The sequence below is a fragment of the Nilaparvata lugens genome, chromosome 9, assembly GCF_014356525.2.
Source record: "Nilaparvata lugens isolate BPH chromosome 9, ASM1435652v1, whole genome shotgun sequence".
NCBI lineage: Eukaryota > Metazoa > Arthropoda > Insecta > Hemiptera > Delphacidae > Nilaparvata > Nilaparvata lugens.
The window spans coordinates 36,407,180-36,428,950 of NC_052512.1; the positions used below are offsets into that span (position 1 = coordinate 36,407,180).

Here is a 21,771-nt window from a genome sequence, read left to right on the forward strand (position 1 = left end):
TCGACGTATATACAAGGTTTTTGGAAATTTTGCATTTCAAGGATAATATAAAAGGAAAAAGGAGCCTCCTTCATAAGCCAATATTAGAGTGAAAATCAGACTATAGAATTATTCATCATAAATCAGCTGACAAGTGATTACACAGATGTGTGGAGAAGCCAGTCTATTGCTGTATTTCCATAAGGTCTATAGTTTCAATCAGGTATTAGTGGATGAGAATACTGCGTGAGGTCTACTGTTCACAGAACTACTAGTTTATTTAATCGAACTTTTGTGTACTATGAACTGTTTTAGGGTTCTACACACTGTAGATGTACTATTTTAGGCTCATTAATTCCTTCCGAGAACAGCAAGAATGTACTATTATAGGGCTCTGGGCCAAAATACTGTATAGGGGTATTTTCAACAATTAGCAATATGAACTTTCGAAAAGCACTACAGAAAAAAGTACTATACTATAGCGAGAAATGTTCTATAACAGGGTGTACTAAATTGAATGTGATGATAAAAACTTTCAAAGAGTGAGAATGAATCTTTCAGAATTTTTCACCACGTGGCATTCCCTATTGATTCATAATTGACCGAGCGAAGTTAGGCCTAAGATTCAAGTCGACAGTTTTGCATTTCTCTTTATGTTCAAATATTTAAATGTTGCGCATTTACAGCTAAACGCAGCAATACATTTTCATGAAATTTGACATGTATGTTCCTTTTCGAATTTCGCATCGACGTATACATAAGGTTTTTTAAAACTTTGCATTTCAAGGATAATATAAAAGGAAAAAGGAGCCTCCTTCATAAGCCAATATTAGAGTGAAAATTAGACTGTAGAATTATTCATCATAAATCAGCTGTCTAGTGGACTATAATAGCCTACTACCTGTTCAAAAACATCGAACATCTTGAAAACTGATTGGTTGATGGGTTGATTGGATTGGCGTATCGACGGCAGCCACACCTGATAACAGCGCTCACACTCACATTCCGGGACAACACGTCACGGTACGATAGGACAGAAAGCTCTACGTTTATTTAGATTTTTTCTAGACATTTTAAATTGATTAATTTTTGAGAAAATATAACAGCAGGTCAATGTAACTTACTGAGCGCGAGCTTAACTGTTCACAGAACTACTAGTAGTGTTTAGCAGGTTACCTATACTAAGGTAAGGTAACATAGGTAAGGTAAGGTACATAGGTAAGGTAAGGTAAGGTAAGGTACATAGTTAAGGATAGGTAAGGTAAGGTACATAGGTTTTAGAGGTACATAGGTACATAGGTACATAGGTAAGGATAGGTAAGGTAAGGTACATAGGTTTTAGAGTAGGGACCCTGTTGAGCGGGTTGCCTATAACATCGAATGAAGGGGTTATAAGCTAAAAGCCGTACGGGAACAAAAGCCATGTGGATTGATAAGTTAGGTGTTTGACATTAAATGAAAGCATCTTTTATACAGTGATGTCCACGTTGAAATGGCAGTATTTGATTGACATTGATCTCACTATTCACACAAGTAATAGGCTACATTAATAAAGAAGACCCAAGATATATTGGGGTATGCAGATGACCTGAACCTAGCAGGAAGATCAGTAATAGTAATCGAAGAGATGATTGAAAACTTGGAAAATGAAGCTAATGAGATTGGTCGAGAAGTCATCACAACAGAAGAAAGCCAGACCTATCAGTGGGTGAGTACAGTTTTTAGAAAGTGGATGACTTCACCTACCTAGGAGTTACAGCTGAAAGTGATGAAATAGAAAAGATACGAAAGCGGCTCAATATAGGGAATGAAACATCTTCTTCTATGCTGTGTGTATTCAAGTCAAGAAGCATCTAAATAAAAAGGCCAGATTATAATAAATTTATAACACACACAGTGGTCACGTATGAAAGTGAAGTTTGGATATAAACATTAGGCTGCATGGATTCTAGATCGCTGGGGAAGGAAAATGCTGCGTTGAACATAAGGACCTGTGTGTGATGAGGGTGTCTGGCAAATAATTATTAATTTTCTTATTTTCCTTCCCCAGCGATCTAGAATCTATACAGCCTAATGTTGATATCCAAACTTCACTTTCATACGCGTGACCACTGTGTGTATTATAACAATAAATTAGCTGTATTGCTGTCTATCATTCGACAAAGCATGTAGCGCAACCCACTGCTAGCACCGCATCGTTGCCAGATCGTTTTTAACAATGTAGAAAAATAATCAAATAACGAAATATTTGATCTCAGTTGTGAAAATCTATGATTATATCATCAAAAATGTTTTTGAACGTTTAAAATATAACGAATTATTCTAAACAAGAATGAGCAATTAATATCACATCAGATATCCTAGTGCCAGCTATTCTCTAACTTAGAAGGCAGTGGAAATGCTAAGAATCGGCAACACAGTCCTCCCATCTTTTTTTCACAGTCATTATAACTTGGACTCCTCATATCAGTCCACTACTGTTAAAATGATCAGGAAATTATTATCAAACAGAACTATATAGATCTTTGATTCAGAGCCTTTTTAGTTTGATCAAGCAGAAACGTTTACTACACTATGAAGGCATTTGTATAATATATTGAGAGAACGAGAAATGTATCACACAAAATGAATTTTTACTTTGTGAACTTAAAACTAGTATACAATTTAGGCTGGAGACAATCTCATAATGAAGGAAAAATAAAAAAATTGAATAATGAAACAAAAATAAAAAATAAACACACTGGAGAGATGACACCATTGGTGTTGAAACATGGGTGTAATTTTGCAATAAATCAGTGACAACATCCCAGTGTTTTCATTATGGATAATGAATCGTGAATATGAAATTATGACAAATATGAAATGCTTTACCTTATATTGTCTTGGTCCAGTCTATTATGGATGTAGTCTGTGTCCAATGGGATATTATCCTGATGGTTACCTATCGAGTTACCTATACAATTACGTTCTTTCGCTCTCATTTTACTTTTTAAATCACCTGTGAGAAGAAAAATTATTACAATCGATCAAAGAAATTATTCACTCTTCTATTTCGATGTTACAACAGTGTTATTTATATGGAAATCAATTTAATGATTGATTGTAATTTTAATGTCAAAAATAGTAACTCGAATTAGAAAAATTCAATCGGATTAAAAATTGAAAAAGGAATCATCATGTACCGTACCCTCTTCATGTTTTATTGATCCATGAGGGAGATATCTGAATGATGAAATACGAAAGAACACAGTACTGGATGATTTTATCTCATTCAAATCGATTATACTAAATTAATTATCTTAATACACAAATTCATCAATGATTAGTTGCCTGTTCTATTGAACGTATTCAGGATACAGTTTGTTGAAACTGGATATCTTATTATCAAACTAGATTAATTTCAGTTCAAAAATAAGATATCCAGTTCCATTTAACTCACATTCAAACTCTCACACTGTTCTAATACAAAAGTTCTATTAATAATATCAGAACAGTGTGAAAAACTACTGTCCTGAATTCTCAACTTGATCACTGGACCAATTTACCCCTTCCACAGCGTCACGACGCTACTATGCGTAGCAATGACATTTGATCATCCAGCTGAGTTGTTTCATACAGAAAAGATAGTATAATTATATTTTTCATAATATTATCATAGACAAAGGAAATTCGAATCCGAGTTTAGTGAATGAGAATAATATTATTCTCGACACATGAGATTGGAATTTTATTCTCCTTACATGGTATCGTAAACTCCATTCCATCTCCTATGGCCACTTCAAGTTGATCTTTCTTATCTCTGTAGACCATCCCGTCCGCCAGTATCTCATCGGTTGTAAGATCGAGGTCAGTGTCTCGATCTCGTCCTATGTAACGGCCAGCATGGAAAACACAACACAATCATTAAAAATCTGATCGACAGAATATTTAATAGAAGAATATTCAATGAATAAATGAGATACAGATGTTGTCAATACCACTTTAATTTTGTTTTAACAAAAGGACCATGCTTTCGGGGCTACATCTGCCCCATCCACAGCTAGACTGGTGTTTTTAGTAGGCTACATGTAACAGGAAGTTCCAAATTTGAGGAAAACAACAGTCTAGCTAAGCATGGAGCAGGTGTAGCCAAGCATGGTCCTTTTTAAAACAAAATTAAAATAGTACTGATAACATCTGTGTCTCATTTATTCATTATGGAGAAATACCACAATATATCTTCAAAAACAATCAATTTATTCGAAGAATATTCTTCGATTTGTATTATCACATTATCAATAATGCACAGAGTAAAAATTCATCACAGTATTATGAACCGAATGGAGTGTCGACAATATTAAATCATTTATATTTTTCATATGAAGACTTCAAATTAAATAACAATAGAATAATCAAATAATGATTGAAAAGTATTGATCCATTACACAGAATGATGAAAAATTATTTATATTCTAAGAACCAATTCTGCACAATACAATAGTCAACCGCACGAAAATAGTCCGATGGAAATTGGAACAGATGCGTGCAACGTTGCCAAATAATAATTATTATAATAAAAGATGGCTCTCTGCAGTGAGTATAAGAGAAGACTTAGGAGGCTCTGGACATCTGAGTTATCTGGCAAGAATAAAACCACCAACATGCTCGCTGTGCCAATTCTCACCTACTCTTTTGGAGTAGTTAAGTGGAATCGAAATGAGCTCCAGGATTTGGACGGGGAAACCCGAAAAAAGATGCACATGGAGAGAAGTTTACATCAATAATTCTATTTACAAAGGTAACAACTGCTGTTTCTGTGGATTTTCCTTTTATGAACCCAAGCTGGTCAACACTAAGAAGGTCGTAGTTATTAAAGAAAGAAATAATTCTAGTTTCTAATACTTTTTCAAATATTTTTGAGAATATAGATACAATTGAGACCGGCCTTTAAGTTCTATATGTTATCCCTTTCCCTATTTTCAAACAGTGGAATAAATTTTACAATCTTCAAGTTGCTGAGGAATACACTCATCTCGAAAGATTTGTTTATGTGAAAGGCAAGAGGTGTACAAATAAAAGTGTCACATTTCTTTAACAACCAATTAGAGAATCCATCATGACTTTCTGACTTTTTGTTTTTGAGTGTTCTTATAACCTGCAGAACCTCATCTGCGGATACTGATGCCAAGTATAAAATTGAATTTAATGAATTTAATGAATTAGTTGATGTGTTCCTACAATATTAAAACTTTTGTTTTCCCCTGCTTTTCCTAAAGATTATCCATACAGCCTAATAGGTGTGCGTAGTATATTTGTATTCAATATAATATGCGATTCCTATTGTGAATATCGTTCGAAAAAAATAACTGTTACTATAATATTATACTCTTACTACTTGTATAATTATGTCTTCATTCGCTGACAAATCATTATTACTATAATTACTGTTTATTCTGTATTTATTTGCTGACAAACTATTATTTTGTACTAATGGTTTGGATTGGTAAATAATCAACCATTTTCGAAAGTAAGCCTATAACGGATTGTGAGAGATGATATTATGGGTACTTCGTGAGTTACTTCTGTATTTCTGATAATTCAACTAGACAATTCTAGTGATGGGAACAAAAACTCATAATTCATCTCGAGTTATTAATATCAAACGAACAACACAAAGAATCTGTCTGCTACAGAGTATCATGTCTACTACAAGAGTGCGTATGATTTCTCTATGGTGACACTATTAATGTAAATTATTGATATTAAATGTAGCACAAACAATAATTTGTTATAGAAGTTCAGCGTGATAGTGAAAGCTGAAATACGTGTGACGAAGAATAAATTTGAATTCTCGTATATTCTGAGTGTATCTATAATTCTGTTTGTATCATGTGTCTATTGGGCATGCAGAGAAACTTGGTTATTGCGCCCTCGGCCATAGCGCCAATACGAATATAAAGCCAATTATCATTTATAGGTCCCGCAAACTATATGTAATTTTTATATTGTGAAAGCCATGGATTTATCGTCAGCAGATCATAAAACCTATTATATATAACGTCAAGAAAATTGGACCGAGAAATAACAAGTATAGTTTAAATGACCAGATTCATTTCAACCAATACCTCACCACCAATCTAGTTTTATAATGGAATTGTTAGCATACATTAGTCGATAGTTTTCCTATTTACATATTTGTTTTATCATATTTTACTTGTTTTCTTGGGTTCTTATTTTGTACTGCAAGTAAATTTTGTTATCATGGCGAGTCTGTTACTTAAACCGTCATTTTGTGCCATTTCTATTATATGCACCGTTAAGTGGGAGGCAGGCGTTCATGTCCTAGACCAATAGCGGTACTCGCCCACTAGTAAAAATTCTGCTGTTCTTGTATCCAGTTATAGTTTATCAGAGATTGACAATGGTGTAACAACCGTGACCGGTATTTCTACTTATAATGAAATTGTAGTTTTTGACAATTTCTTAGTCTTTCTAATTAATGAAAAGTTACTGGGCAACTTGAGTCTTCTTCTTCTTCTTCTTCTTCTTCTTCTTCCCCTCCTCCTTCTTAGTAGTAGGCCATATTGAATTAATGACCTTTAAAATCAACTCTTGGAACATATAGCGACTTCATTCATGGACAGAAATCCATGTTCTATATACACCGTGATTCAAAAAGAATACCACAACTTTGAAAATTGATAACTCTGCAAAGAGTAAACGGAGAGTGGAGCACTATCTGTCATCTATTCGAGGAAGCTCTAAAGTTTTTTTTAGTTCCTTATTTGTCCGCTAGCAGCGCGGTAAACAATGTGTTTGTTGTAGATGCCCAAATGGCGACCGCTAAGCAGAAAGCATTTTGTGTTATCGACGACAGTTGTTCAGCGCGCATTTCGAACTAAGTATGGTGCTCAACCACCTGATAGGTGGTGTATCAAAAGTTGGTATAAACAGTTCATAGAGAATGGGTGTTTGTGTAAAGGGAAGAGTTCCGGATGGCCGCGCACGAGTGATGCAAATGTAGCACGAATTCAGGAAGCATTTGTTCGCAGTCCAAAAAAATCCACCCGTCGAGCTAGCAAAGAGCTCCAACTTCCTTAACATTGAAGAGTCCTACGGAAGAGGTTAGTAATGAAACCTTATCGTCTTCAATTGGTTCAAGCCCTTCGTGAAGCTGACAAGGTTGAAAGAATCGAGTTCTGTGAGTTTGCCCTTGGTGAAATGGAAACAGATGACTTGTTCATTTCAAAATTAGTGTTCAGTGATGAAGCAACATTTCACACAAATGGGAAAGTCAATCGCCACAATATGGGGCACTGAGAATCCAAGGCAAACAATTGAACATGAACGAGATTCACCTAAGGTGAACGATTTCTGCGCCATTTCAGCCAATAAAGTTTTGGTCCTTTTTTCTTCGAAGGTGCAACTGTCAATGGACTAACCTATCTAGAGATGTTGGAGACTTGGCTGTTCCCTCAATTCGAAGAAGAAGAAGCACGTGAATTCATATTCCAGCAGGATGGAGCACCACCTCATTGGCACTCATCTGTCCGTGCCTATTTGAATGAAAACTATCCGAGGCAATGGATCGGCCGCCAAGCAGCTCGAGACAGAGCACTTCATCACTGGCCTCCAAGAAACCCTGATCTCACCCCCTGCGATTTTTTTCTATGGGGATACGTTAGAGATAAGGTGTATCGACCGCCTCTACCAGCTAACATTGAGGAGCTCGAACAAGAAATAACAGCAGCTATACAAACTGTTACGCCCTATATGCTACTGAGGGTGTGCAAAGAGATCGAGTATCGTATTGATATCACTCGAGTGTCTGGAGGGGGTCACATTGAACATTTGTGAACTTGTTTTCTAGTGGGGAAAAACTTATTTTAATACTCTTCATTTGATTTACAACCCAAGTTTCTATTAAGTTTCCTTGATTAAATACAGATTTCCAAATTTCTGGTATCCTTTTGGAATCACGGTTTATAATATGTCAGTGAGAACTGAATTTCATAATTGAATTCTTCAGTACAATTATCGCTTTCTAATGTGACTGAATTAAAAATTTGTTACTCAAATGCAGATTGTTTCAATGGAATGTAAACCTCATTTGAAGTTGGATAATAGCATTGTCATAGTAGGATACACTTGAAAAATATAATAAGCTTTCAGTTCTAACAAAGCAACTAGGTATGGCTTTTTATGTGAGGTGTGTGGTGAAGAATAGGTCGAATTTTGCACTATAGTGTGGTCTACGTTATTATGGCAGTGGAGAATGGTAGGAGAGCAGCGTTGCCGATTCTCCACCTTGCCACTGTCATCTATAGCGGATAGTTGATACCGGTATATCCGATGTAATATTAACTGTCCAGTCTTGCTAAAAATCGAAAATAAAATATATTTGTCAATAAATTTTAATTCAATTATATTATAAAATTAAAATCTGTTAATGAATTTTAATGAATAACATTTGGCAATATTTATAAAATAGAATTATAGTACCCTTTAAAAATAAATAAAATATTAAAAAACAAGAATACACATTGTAACGTAACTACTAGTTTCGGTGATCACACCATTGGACGATGGTGTGATCACCGAAACTAGTAGTTACGTTACAATTTGTATTCTTGTTTTTTAATATTTTATTTATTTTTAAAGGGTACTATAATTCTATTTTATAAATACAAGAAAGTAGCCATGAATTCATACATTTTAAAAAGATTTGGCGACATTGCGGAGCTACAAAATCATAGTTTTTTGCTATGGGAATTTATCAAAAAGCATTAAAAAACATATCTTCTTTAAGGATAAATTATATCATTTTATTATTATGAACAAGAATTAACAACGGTTATCACATCAGAAATATTGGAATCGGCTATTTATTGAAGGCTGTTGTAAGGCATAAAATCAGCAACGCTGTTATACTATATTTTCCACTGTTTCAATTACGGTACGTGGACTTCACTATAATATATAAGTTCAATCACTAATAGCAGTTCAATTCTCAAAAAAGAAATTCACTTGGATACAGCATTAATTTGATAGTGTTAAATAGCTCAGAATTGAAAAAAGTGAGTGAGATATTTTATAAATATTTTTAAAATTAAATTTGAAAAAGCGATCGATGTTTTATTGAGTGTCACCCTTTCCTGTAGCAGCTCCTAGGGGAAGAATGCATGAAAAATGAAGATTGGATGAAATTGGGAAGCTAAGAGAAAGAGAGAGAGGGAGAATTACAATAACACGAATAGAGATATTAGGTTAAAAATCTCCCTCCATTTATATATGGTATACAACGGCTCAGGTACTAGGATAACATACTATAAGCTATTCGATGTATTTCACATTGATATGGAGATTTAATTCAATTTCATAATGCTATTATAATATTGTATTGTATGAGAGAAATAATATAGGTTTTCTCCTCAATTTGTATCCCGTGGGACACGCTTCTCACTCTCACATACTAAAGCCTATACATATTTATAAACGTGAATAGAAATATATAGATATAGAGAATATTCATATCATAGACACACACACACACACGCACACACACACACTATACAACTTTATGTACACAGGCATTGTATTCTCATGCAGTAAAGAAATAATTGAGAATCTTTAGAAAGGAAAGTATTATTTCAATATTAGTTACGTTCTACATTCAGTAGATAGGCCTCCTATATTGTGAACTGTTTACAAAAATTTATTCCTGTAACATTGCATTATAATATTATAGTTATAAATATATTTTCATCATAATACGTTTCCAAAAAACAATCGGCTGAAGGCTGTGCAACAGATCACTAGAAACTTCTTACTGTTTTACATTTTTTTCAAAATTCTTCGATTTGGCTCACTTTCAAGAATTGAGCGTGTGAAGTTGACAATATTTAGGCAGGTTTGGCTCGGATTTGAATACTAACATTGGGAATTTGTTTAATATCATGTTTCTAGTTTGTGTGATTTGAGCGTCTAAAGTTGAAACTTTTGCGATAGGTTATTCCAAATTTGGTATATTTCTAACATACTGTTCCGAAGTGGATAAATCCTAAATCCCTAAAATAAGTTGAATAGTAATACTTTGTGATTTATTCTTTGATGCCAAATTAGATGTATTTTCTTATGCCAGAACTTCCAAATTAGAGTACAAACAAAACTGTTATCATAGGTCGATATTATTTATCATCGTGCAAAGAAAAGATAGCATAACTTGTTCTATCTTTTCTCTTTGATAATATTATGTAGATTTCAGCTTGCTAGCTGATGCTTTTATCATTGCACAGCTGTCTAGTGTACCGTAATTGATCTTCACTGCGACTAAAGATAGGTTCTCGTTTGTGCGTAAACTTCCTCAGTCGACGACGTCAGGCATTGTTGTCTGAAGGCATTCATATTTTTCAAGTTTCAAGTGTGCTGAAACAGCTGATCCCATAACTTTTCGTTATTTGTTTTCATTAGGGAAGAATCAAAACATTTCGAATAATATCAAATGCTATCTAGAAGTATGAATTTAACTTCCCCCATTAAAACATAATTGAACATAATATTTTAGGTTATTTAGACGGATTGAAATCTACTCAATCTAAGATCCTCACCCTGTCGTAGTCGACGACGGCATTTGCGTACAAACGGAAGCGTACCTTTAGGTGGATCTAGAGTTATCACAACGCATCACATTATCGATAGTTGGATATCAACTGGAGTAATCGACTAGCGTACGCATATGAGCCTACTGCAAGATTCAATAGTGAATCAATAAATTGATGGATATCATACTAGCTAGAGATAATCTGCAAAAATCTAAATACTAAACTACAAATATGGTGAATTGTTACAATTATACTTCACAAAACACATTCAACTAATCTACACACAAACTGTGAATGGACAGTGAACGAGCATGACCAGACAAACAAACAAACAGAGAGACAGACATTAAGCCGGTTGCACAAAAGCCAATTAAATCGAGAATTCAATTATCAAAATGTATTGTTCAGTCATTGAAAAAATCTTTCTTGAGGAATGAAATGTAATTTATCATTTTAGGCAGAGAAGACTCAAAAATTGTACTATCTCTGGCTTGTTACTAAAGGCTAATTTTGCTTTATTTCATTCACACCTTTCGTATGGAGGTGTTCTTTGGGGAGACTCAAGTGGAGCTGGGGAAGTTTTTTCTCTGTCAAAAAAGCCTTAAGAACTGTTTCCAGTATGAGTGTAACAGACTCATGTAAGCCAGTATTTATAGAACATAGTATACTTACTCTGTCTAGCATCTTCATCTTACAAAGTTTAATGTATATAAAGGGAAACCTTCCATCACTAAATTTCAGGGGTGCAAATAATAGTCATGACACCCGAAACCAAAACAGTATAGACTTAGAGTATGCTAGGCTGACAAAGACCCAAAACTCCAGTCTCAACACTGGAATAAAACTCTTTAATAAATTGCCGTGAGTGCTAGAGAGGCAGATGCGAAAGTATTCCAGTTGCCATCATTAAATGGTTGAAAAAGAAAGCATTTTACTCTCGGTGGGAGAGTTTTTAGCTGGGAGTACTACTGATGTAACATTTCAAAGTTGTTCCCTTTTCTTATACTGTAATATAAACGTATAGACTAAATTATCTGAACTTACTGATAAGTGACTGAATGTTTTATGTAGCCTACAATGTGTGAATGCTTTAATTTTATTGATACATTCTATTTTGTACTTTCATTTGTTATGTGACTTTGTCAATGCTCTTGACCGGGACCACAATAAATGATTCTTGATTTCAAAACATGGATAAATAGTTGATATTTCATCAGATATATCGTTATCATCTATCCTCTATAGGAGGCAGTAGCAAGGCAGAGAATCAACAGATCCAAACTTTCTCCACTGCCATTATAACTTGGACAGGGGTTCCATCCCTCACAAGCAACTAAAAATAAAAAGTTGGCTCACACCCTCAATCGGCCTGCTAGGTTTTCTAAAAGGCTCGTTTCCTCACCAGCAACTAAGTTTGCTGGGAAAAATTAAAAATGTTCATTGAGGCTTGTCCTTACTCACTTGCTGACTGATTTGAGGTGTTCTGTTGAGCGGGTGTTGGCTGGAGAGTGGGCTCTCGAAACATTGTTTCTTTTCAATGTAAGATTATAAAATTCTGACGTGTCACATGCTGTGCGAGCTCTGCTCGACTATACAACTTTATGTGACAAAAATTAAACTGAACTAAACTAAATATGAACAGTGTGCCCACATCATAATCAGCTCACCAGCTTCACTAGAAGGTTCCATTCCTCACCAGCAACTAAAATCACTGATCCGCCCACACCCATAATCGGTTCACTAGGTTTACAAGGAGGTTCATTCCTCACCAGCAACTATAACTACTGATATGACCTCACCCATAATCGGTTCATTAGGTTTACAAGGAGGTTCATTCCTCAACAGCAACTATAACTACTGATATGACCTCACCCATAATGGGCTTTTGTGAAACAACCGGCATTCAACAACAGGAGTTTTACATTAACAACTAGTGATAGATTATTGATATTATGAACCTTGTGTCCAGCTTGCGGCCAGCCGCTCACCTGGTGTCTGATCAGCGATCTGATTGGTCAGCTTGGCGCGCACCGCCTTCACCAGTCCGAGCATTGCGCGCTTCACCCACTTGTTGAAGCGTGCGATGCGCTCAAACGCCTCGGCGATTTTGTTCGTCTCCTGGTCGGCGGTTGGCGCCGAGAGACTTGACGAACCAAAGTTCGACAAGAGCAGGGCAAGAAAGAGGTTTAGCACCTGTTCAAACAAGAATTAAAATTGTTTACAGATGGGAATTGCATTTGTTCAAATGTTATCGAATCAATTATTATTGAACTAAAATCCAAAGTTAAATTGAAACAATCAGAAGACAACTTATATACGCAAGCACTGAAATTATATATGATATCCCTGAACTATATTAACTGTGCTGAAATAACTCTTTGAATAATTAAAATCAACAATTGAATTGAGTAGGCCTATTATTTCTTTGTACTTATAGACGCTATCACAAAGATACTCTTCTGTTTTGTGGTTCGCTAGCTGATAGTTTGTGATTTTGTTAATCTAGCTACACACACATCGATTTTTGTTCGTACGGTTTTTTGCCGTTCTTATAAATTCTATTACAATACTAAACTGATTATGTTAGTCAAATTCCGTTTAATCTGATGATATTCATAAGGACGACAAAATATCGCACTAAAAATTGTGTGTGTTTGGAACTTACGTGATTCCCTCTTAGTCTATACTGTACGTTCTTGGATAAATATTTCCAGGTCCTATGGTTTTCCCATCCAATCATATGGATGGGATAATTCAATCAGTTTGATTGAAGTTTCAAGTGAAAACTAAAGCTTCAATTAGCCGCCATATTGGAAACAAGTATCATAGAACATTTTTATTTGTGTCATTTTTCTTGTTTTGGAAAGGCCTTCAATATGATGTACCACACAACGGGTGTTTGCTTTCAAAATAGTTGAGTTACAACCCCTTATTTCTTTAAAAACTAAAACTTCAATCAGCCGCCATTTTGGATACAAGTATCATGGAACATTTTCATCGATGCCATCTTTCTTGTTTTAAAAATACCTTTGAAATGATGTACCACACAATGGGTGTTTACATTTGAAATATTCGAGTTAGAATCACCCCCTTATGAAGGGTTGAAATTCATTTGTACGTCAAAAGGTAGAGTATTCGACCAATAACTTATCCTGAAAGTTACATTATTATATCTACAACAGTCGTCAACTTAGTAAAGGGTTCCCATACATATATGACTGTATATTCAACTGCGTATTTAATTCATGCAATAAAATGAATTGAATTGGAATTCGAATATGAAATTTGAATTTCTTCGCTGCCATTATAAAGTGAACCTCACTATGGGACATTTCAGAGCATGTACATGATTTGTGCATTGTGGAATGTGAATGGATGGAACGACAACTTACGACCAGATTTCCGATGACGACAGTGGCTAGGAAGAAGGGAATGCAGGATACGTCACCCACATGCATGCAGTCCCACATTGACTCAATCCACTCTCCGCACAGCACCCGGAATACGATCATGAACGAGTGCATGAAGTCCGTGAAGTTCCATCGCGGCATGTCTCCATCGGGAAACCGGTCCACGTTGTCTACGACAAAAAAACAAACACATCACTGGAATCGTTCAAACAATAAATACATTTTAGTTTGTAGTATATTTCTGGACTCGGAATTTGATTCAAAGTGAAGCAAAATAACCTACCTTTCAGAAATTGGCTTACTACTATCAAAATTCGGAGAGGGAGCAGTTTTGGGCTAGGCCTGTTGGTCCTTTTCTAATCATGTATGGTTCCATATTAGGCCCTTCACTGTTTCTATGTTACATTAAGGGGTTACCTGAGGTGATCCGAGGACAGGCATCTGTTTGTCTTTATGCGGACGATGCCAACATTATTTTTACGGGTAATACAGTACAGGATGTGGAGAAATCATCAGCACAGGGTCTAACAGCAATCAATAAATTTCTGAACAACCGAAATCTCCTCCTAAATCCCAATAAGTCAGTTGTAGTCCCTTTCTCAACTAGGCAATGCAGATGTGTTTCAAGTCCAAATATTATATTGGATGATAACATTTTAGACCATTTAACTAGCACAAAATTCCTAGGTTTGGTGATTGATGAACATTTGGCTTGGAACAAGCATGTCAATCATGTACTGAAGAAAATATCACCAGGCCTGTTTGCTCTTGGGCGTATGACCAATGTGTGTGGGCTGAATGCTCTGAAAGCAATTTACTACGCATCGGTTCATTCCAATATAGCTTACGGCCTGTGTATCTATGGCTGCACATCGAAAAAAAACTTGGACAAAATATTAGTTCAGCAGAAAAGAGCACTGAGAATTATCATGAACATTAAAAGGAGAGACTCGGTGAAACAAATGTTTTCTCAGCTAGGCATATTGACTGTCTATGGGCAATATGTTTTCGATGTCATAATGTACTTTAAAAAATTCACTGATTCAGAAAAGAGAAGTAGTATTTCACATAGATATAATCTTAGAATCGTACAAAGACATAATTTAGAATTTTTTAAAATGAAGATAAATTTCATGGGAGATAAATATTTTAACATGCTGCCCCGAAATTTAAAGTCCATAGAGGAGTTGGCAATTTTTAGAGCCAAGCTGAAAAAAATATCTGATAGGATTGTCCTTATATTCATTTGAAGAATTTTTACATATTTGATTGTGATGAATTTCTTATTGACTGTTTTGTGTGTTTTGTTATTTTATTATGTATGACGTTATTCAATGTATCTGTACATTTGTTGAATAAAAAATATTTGAATTGAATTGAATATGTGTATGTGTATGTATGTGTTGATGTGTGTATTGTTAAATGTGAAATATATATATATATATATAATATATATATATATATATATATATATATATATATATATTATATATATATATATATATACAAACAATCTATTGTCTATGAATAAACTAGGGACCCCCTGGTCCCTAGTGCTCGCTCATGAACTGTTGTATTGTAGGTTTGAAACCAGCAGCTTTCAATAATACAGAGTTGATGAAAATTATGGAAACAGCTGAATATTTCTTGTAGGCTACAAGGATAATTTGACATTAGGTTTAATTGTGATCTTTTTCTATTCAGGTTTCTATTTGAAATGAAAAGTTACTGAAAATAATTCATCTCCGCTTCAACAATTTCTGTTCCTCAAATGAATCCAAATTCATTTTTTTTATAATCAGAAGTTGGTCATGTGATCATGATTTCGATACAGAGTTCCGAGAGAAAATGAATGGCGAAAACCGCACATTGATATCTCAACCCGTATAAGTTTGTTGATGTAACATTGTGAATTATATTGTATATGAACCATCTGAAATTATATGTCAGCACATGAAGGACCATCTGTGTCTTCTTCTTCTTCTTTAGGTACCTTCTCCATTCTGGAGGTTGGCTACCATCATGACAATTCTCACCTTGTTTACTGCGGCTCGGAAGAGGTCCTGTGACGAGCAGTTGAATGCCTCCCTCAGGTTTCTCAACCAAGACATTCTTCTACGTCCCACTGAACGCCTACTGACAAGTTTACCTTGTATTATGAGGTGCAGAATTACATACTTAGGTCCTCTCATAATGTGCCCAAAGTATTTCAACTTCCTAATCTAAATTTCACGCACAATATCCAGTTGTTTACCCATACGTCTGAGAACTTCCGCATTTGTGACTCTATCTGTCCAAGATATACGAAGCATACGTCGGTAGGTCCACATTTCGAACGCCTGAAGTTTGGCCTCACATTCCTTATTCATAGTCCATGCTTCTAACCCATACAAAAGAACAGGAAACACATAGCACTGTAAGAGGCGGGTTCTGACCTCAAGAGACAAATCACGAGCCGACAGAAGAGGTCTCATTTTTATAAATGCAGCTCTGGCTTTCTCAATTCGTATCTTGATCTCTGGCATGTGACTTGCATTGCAGCAAACGCGGGTACCCAGATAGTTATAGGCTTCCACTCGTTCTATTTTATCCCGTCCAGCAAAAAGTTTATCTTGGGGAATTCCTTGCTTAGTGATGACCATATACTTTGTCTTCTTGGCATTTAATGTGAGGCCATATTCCTTACTAGCCCCTATCAGATTGCTTGGCATTCTTTGCAGGTCTTCTATTCTTTCAGCAAGGAGTACAGTGTCATCTGCATAGCGTATGTTAATAATATGGGTGCCATTGATGACAATGCCCCCTGCTTCACCTTCTAAAACTTTTGCAATGATATGCTCAGAATACACATTGAACAAGAGCGGTGAGAGCACACATCCTTGACGGACCCCACATCTTATTGCAAGCTCTCGACTGGTCTTTGATTGGACTCGCACTTCTGCTTTCTGATGGAAGTATAGATTTTTGATTATACGTATGTCCCTAGTATCAATGCATGCTTCTTCCAGAATTTCATCAATGAACGTACCTTATCAAATGCTTTATTGTAATCAATAAAGCATGCATAGACATTTTTATTCACATCCAGACACCGCTGAATCATCACATTATAAGCAAAGAGTGTATCTATAGTATGTAATAATTACTATTCTATTGTTTATTGTACTTGCACTTGGCTGTATTTTTATCTGTGGAAATAAATAGATTTTTGATTTAAGAATAACTTACCGACATAGTTCTTGCCGAAGAGTTGCATGCCCATGACGGCGAAGATGAATATGATGATGCAGAGCACAAAGGTCAGGTTGCCGAGAGCTCCCACAGTCCGACCCATGATCGAAATCAGCAGGTTGAGCGTGGGCCACGATTTCGCCAGTTTGAACACTCTCAGCTGATTGCAACAAACACTTCATTCATTCATCCATCAATACTAATACATTTTATTCTATAGTGAGGTCTATGTTATGACGGAAGTGTTTGATTAGCAATGGTATTGATATCCTTGTCTATCATGGGAACGTGACTAGGTGCCACTCCGACTACTTGACACCCCATCAATCTGTCCCCTTTTAAAACCAGTTTTGAGGGAACAGGTTGACGTGAGCCGTCCCCGTCTACTTGTTTCCTTTCTAAGGAGGTGACAACTAGTCGGGGGGACACTCTGACGCGAGGGTGCGAGGTGACAGGTTGTCGATTACGGTCATGACTAGTTGGCATCTTCGGTCCAGTAGGTGAGAAGTAGTCGGGGTGACAACTTGACGGCAATGGTATATTTTTACGAGGGTAAAAGTTGTCGTCTATGGCCAAAACGACCAGGTGTCAGGTAGTCGGGGTGACACCTAGACGGAGACCCTCTATCATTCAATAAAGCGGATAGCGCTATCTCTTTTTTGCTTTGCTCTGTTGATAGATCGTCTTTTTAACAATGTGGAATTAATAATTAATAAACTATTTCTTAAAAATATACTATATACTATATAAAAATATTTCATTTCAATTATGAAAATTCGTTATAAAACTATTGAAAAATATAATTTTTTGCTTAATAAAATATAATTGATTATTTTAAACGAGAAAACCAGTTGATATTACATTAATAAACCAGTATTAGCTACCGTCTATAGAGAACAGAGGATCGGCAACGTTGTTCTCCTATCTTTCTCCACTGCTATTATAACATGGACCTTTTAATAACTAGCAATAAATAAAATTATACAGATCATGAAAGATGAGTGTAGCAGACAAGTGAATGGGATTATTATAGAAATGTTCCTGGTTACAAAATACCTAACAAATCTAATCATATGAAATATGGTTAAAAACACAGTGACAGACTCTGGAAGAGTTTATCAGGGATTGACAATGGTGTAACAACCGAAACCGGTCGTTCTAACTATCAATAAATCTGTGGTTTTTGACGATTTCTTAGTCCTTTTTTTATTTAATATGAATAATTACCACAATATCAACTTCTCAACTACCCAAAAAGTAGAACCAGTCATATGAGTTCGGTCATCTGATATTATCACACACACCTTTCACTATAGGTGCATTCAAGGTATCTAGAATACATGTATTGGGTACATTGATCGCCAATAAAAAATTATAATAAAGATATCATGACTGGGCGAGAGCAAATGATTGGGAATGTTCCTCGATGATGATCGAGCAGAAGACATGACATTTTAGACATAATAGAAACTTTTTATTTCAAAAGATATAAGTGGGTGGTTGAAACGAGAAAGTTTTTTTTGAAATTATTCTTTCAATATTATTGAAAGTAGTCAGAATAATGTATTTTGGTCTTGCAGGAGCTTGGGACAGTTCCACACTTGAGCAACAAGCAACATATGAGACATCAGTGCGCGGTCAGCAAGATTCTAATGAATTCTTTCAAATACGATTATTATATTAAGAAAGTCAGCTGCCTCAATTGAAAATGTCAACTGGTCTCCATAAGTTCTTGAAGTCAGGAGAGCGGCTGCATGGTATGCATCACGGTATAAAGAAGAAGAATTTTCATCGAAATACCGTGGTATCCATTGTATAAAAAAATGTAATTGTTGACGGGAAATTTACAAGATATTGATTGTGATAAATCAAAGCAGCTGATTGCCATGAGAAAGGCTACCATGCAACACTGCTTGAATTATTCACGACAGCGTTGTCATTTTTACCGTTCTTAATCATGTGGCTTGCAGTCACTGAATTTTTCTATCTTTCTGTCTCATGTTTTTGTTGGTCCCAGCTAGATAGCATTATTTATGGTGGCACATCATCCAGTCGCTCTTCTAACGTTAAAATTCGTTAGAGACCAAAATCCGATCTTCCTAAATGTAGCTACTGAAGTATCTAATTATATTCTACTGTCTCCTTCAAATAGTGCACTTGACAAGTAGTTCACAAGCAGATCTTCTTCCAAGTAGTTCACTTGATAACTCACCAATCTGAACGAACGGAGCACTGACAATCCCTGAACACCCTCCAGACTGAGTTCCAGTAACGATAGTGCAACAATGATGAAATCAAAGATGTTCCATCCTTCTTGAAAATAGTATTTTGGACTCATGGCAATCAACTTCAGCATGGCTTCAATCGCGAATGTCGCGCTGAAAAACTGCAACAAAAAACAAACCTTATTAGTTCCAATCAGAATATAATTTTCAAAATTCTTTATTCTCCTATTGATTCAATTGTACACGATTATTTTTTTTTAATAATTTGGTTGAGAATCAACAGGCACAGCCCAAAATTGTTCCTCCCCCAAATTTTGATTCATCAACAACTGGAATCAATTTCAAAGCTAGTTAGCATTATTTGTATGTATGTCCATAGAAGTAAGTGTTATTTTACACTATAGTCAACCGCACGAAAATAGTCCGATGATAGTACATGCAACGTAGCCAAAGAAGAGTAGTTGACCAATGTTGACCAAAGCTGATTATAATTAAAGGTGCGTACAGATTTACGTGCCGCGAACATGAGCAATTCACTTTTAATCAGCTGATGCCAAGCTTTTTATATCTGTATCTTACCGTTTCTGTAAAAATACAGATAAAGTCAGCTGATTAAAAGTAAATTGCTCATGTTCGCGGCGCGTATATCTGTACGCACCTTAATAAGAACTTATCAATATTTCTACGATAGTATAGAATAGGATGAAGTATAGAAGAAATCTATTGACACAAAGTATCATCAAAAAACGGCTTATAATAAGTCCGAGTTGGCAGTCTATGGGACGGGGTTGAGAGGAGACTCAACTATTCCAATCTCCATCAGACTATTTTCATGCGGTTAACAATAGAAATAAAAATTGTAACCGTGATTAAATGTCACGATAACCATCTGAGAAGTCTTCTTTCCAAAACTGCTTTCTCTGATTGGTTCTCGTAAAATATAATCATGATTTAAATTTAACAGGCTTTGTGCAGGCGGATAATAGACTATTCAATTCTCTCTTGTGGTGAATGATCATTTTCAAATATAAATTAATATTTCTTCACGGAAATATGTGATATTGTTAGAAGTTAGAGGAGGCTGTGGATTTATCCTCTAATACTGTCAACTGGTCAGTCCGAGTTGGAAGCAATGACAAGAGAAAATACTAAATTGATCATCTTTTTCTCTTTAGGGCTACTTTTGAATATAAATCTGAGTACTCTTTTTCTATTTTTAATGAAAATGGCATTAGTAGCCGAAACATATCTTTACAAAATAATTTGAAAATGGTACTCAGATTTATATAGAAAGCCCCCTTTGGGTTGGGGGAGCTTTGAGTCGAACATCGTACTCTAGAATGTGTTGAAAACCAGAATTCACCCACAGTATCCCTGCTTGTCGTAGGAGGCCACTAAAAGGGACCCCAAGGCAACTCCAGAAGTTTCCTTGCCTTCAAACCCACGGGATCTGCCACATCAGGGCAGTTTCGGAGGGGCAAAAAAACTCAAGAGACCAGAGATGGGTGGAACTCCTGGCACGAATGCGGGTCAAGAGGCTGAGTCGAGGGTGGCCAGGTGCCCTAGAGGAAATATGGCGACCTCTTCTTCAGCGGAAGGACCTACAGAGAGACCATGAGTGGAACTCACGTAGGTCACGAGTTTTGGGTGGAGAGACCAAACTACACCACTGCTCAAAGAAGGGCGGCCATTTAGGCAGAACTTCTTGAGAGAAGTGAGGCTTTTGACCCTGCGAAGTTTCGGAGGGAAAAAACCCCAAGAGACCAGAGATGGGAGAAACTCCAGGCACTAATGTGGGTCAAGAGGCTGAGTCAAGGGTGGCCGGGCGCCCTAGAGGCAACTTGGCCGCCCCTTCCTTAGCGGAAGGACCTACAAAGAAGGCCATGGGTGGAACTCACGTAGGTCACGAGGACTAATCAGTCTGAAGAGACTGCCAAGCATTTCACACTGGATTGAGACAAGCAACCAGGTGATGAGTGGGATGTTAGTATAGTGAAAAACTCCTGGTTCTAGTAAAGGACACTGGTATTGTTTTGCCTAACTAACATACTACTTGGGAACACAATAAGCTTCGGTTGACGTGTGGGGTTCTTTGAACCTTTGGATCCGTCCCTTCAAAAACAATAAACAATCATATAGAAAAGATGACGGTTATGTTCCAAATTCTACTATCACCTCGAGCCGATAGTACTTGTCGTTCTTTTTAGTGAAGCTTTGTGACGCTGGTAGTCTCTTATACTACCAGTATATATTGTAATCTACATAAATAAAGTACTCAATCAATCAATCAATACGATGCCGTTCTTTCACGCTCACCAGGCCAAAATAGTAATCATAGTCAGATTT

The 21,771-nt window shown here is 36.0% G+C and overlaps 1 protein-coding gene across 2 annotated transcripts in view; it reads right to left on the reverse strand.

Annotated features, from left to right (window-relative positions):
- Positions 1-21,771, reverse strand: part of LOC111053236 (sodium channel protein para) — a 265,185-nt gene that overhangs the window by 56,555 nt on the left and 186,859 nt on the right. The window contains exons 23-29 of one of the 2 annotated variants that reach the window (XM_039435819.1): positions 19,413-19,586; positions 17,198-17,360; positions 13,952-14,139; positions 12,518-12,752; positions 9,108-9,125; positions 3,720-3,845; positions 2,851-2,977 (exon numbers count right to left, since the gene is read on the reverse strand). In XM_039435819.1, the coding sequence (XP_039291753.1) occupies positions 2,851-2,977; positions 3,720-3,845; positions 9,108-9,125; positions 12,518-12,752; positions 13,952-14,139; positions 17,198-17,360; positions 19,413-19,586 (1,031 nt within the window). The remainder of the gene's footprint in view (positions 1-2,850; positions 2,978-3,719; positions 3,846-9,107; positions 9,126-12,517; positions 12,753-13,951; positions 14,140-17,197; positions 17,361-19,412; positions 19,587-21,771) is intronic. The other variant, XM_039435820.1, reaches the window with a different exon arrangement.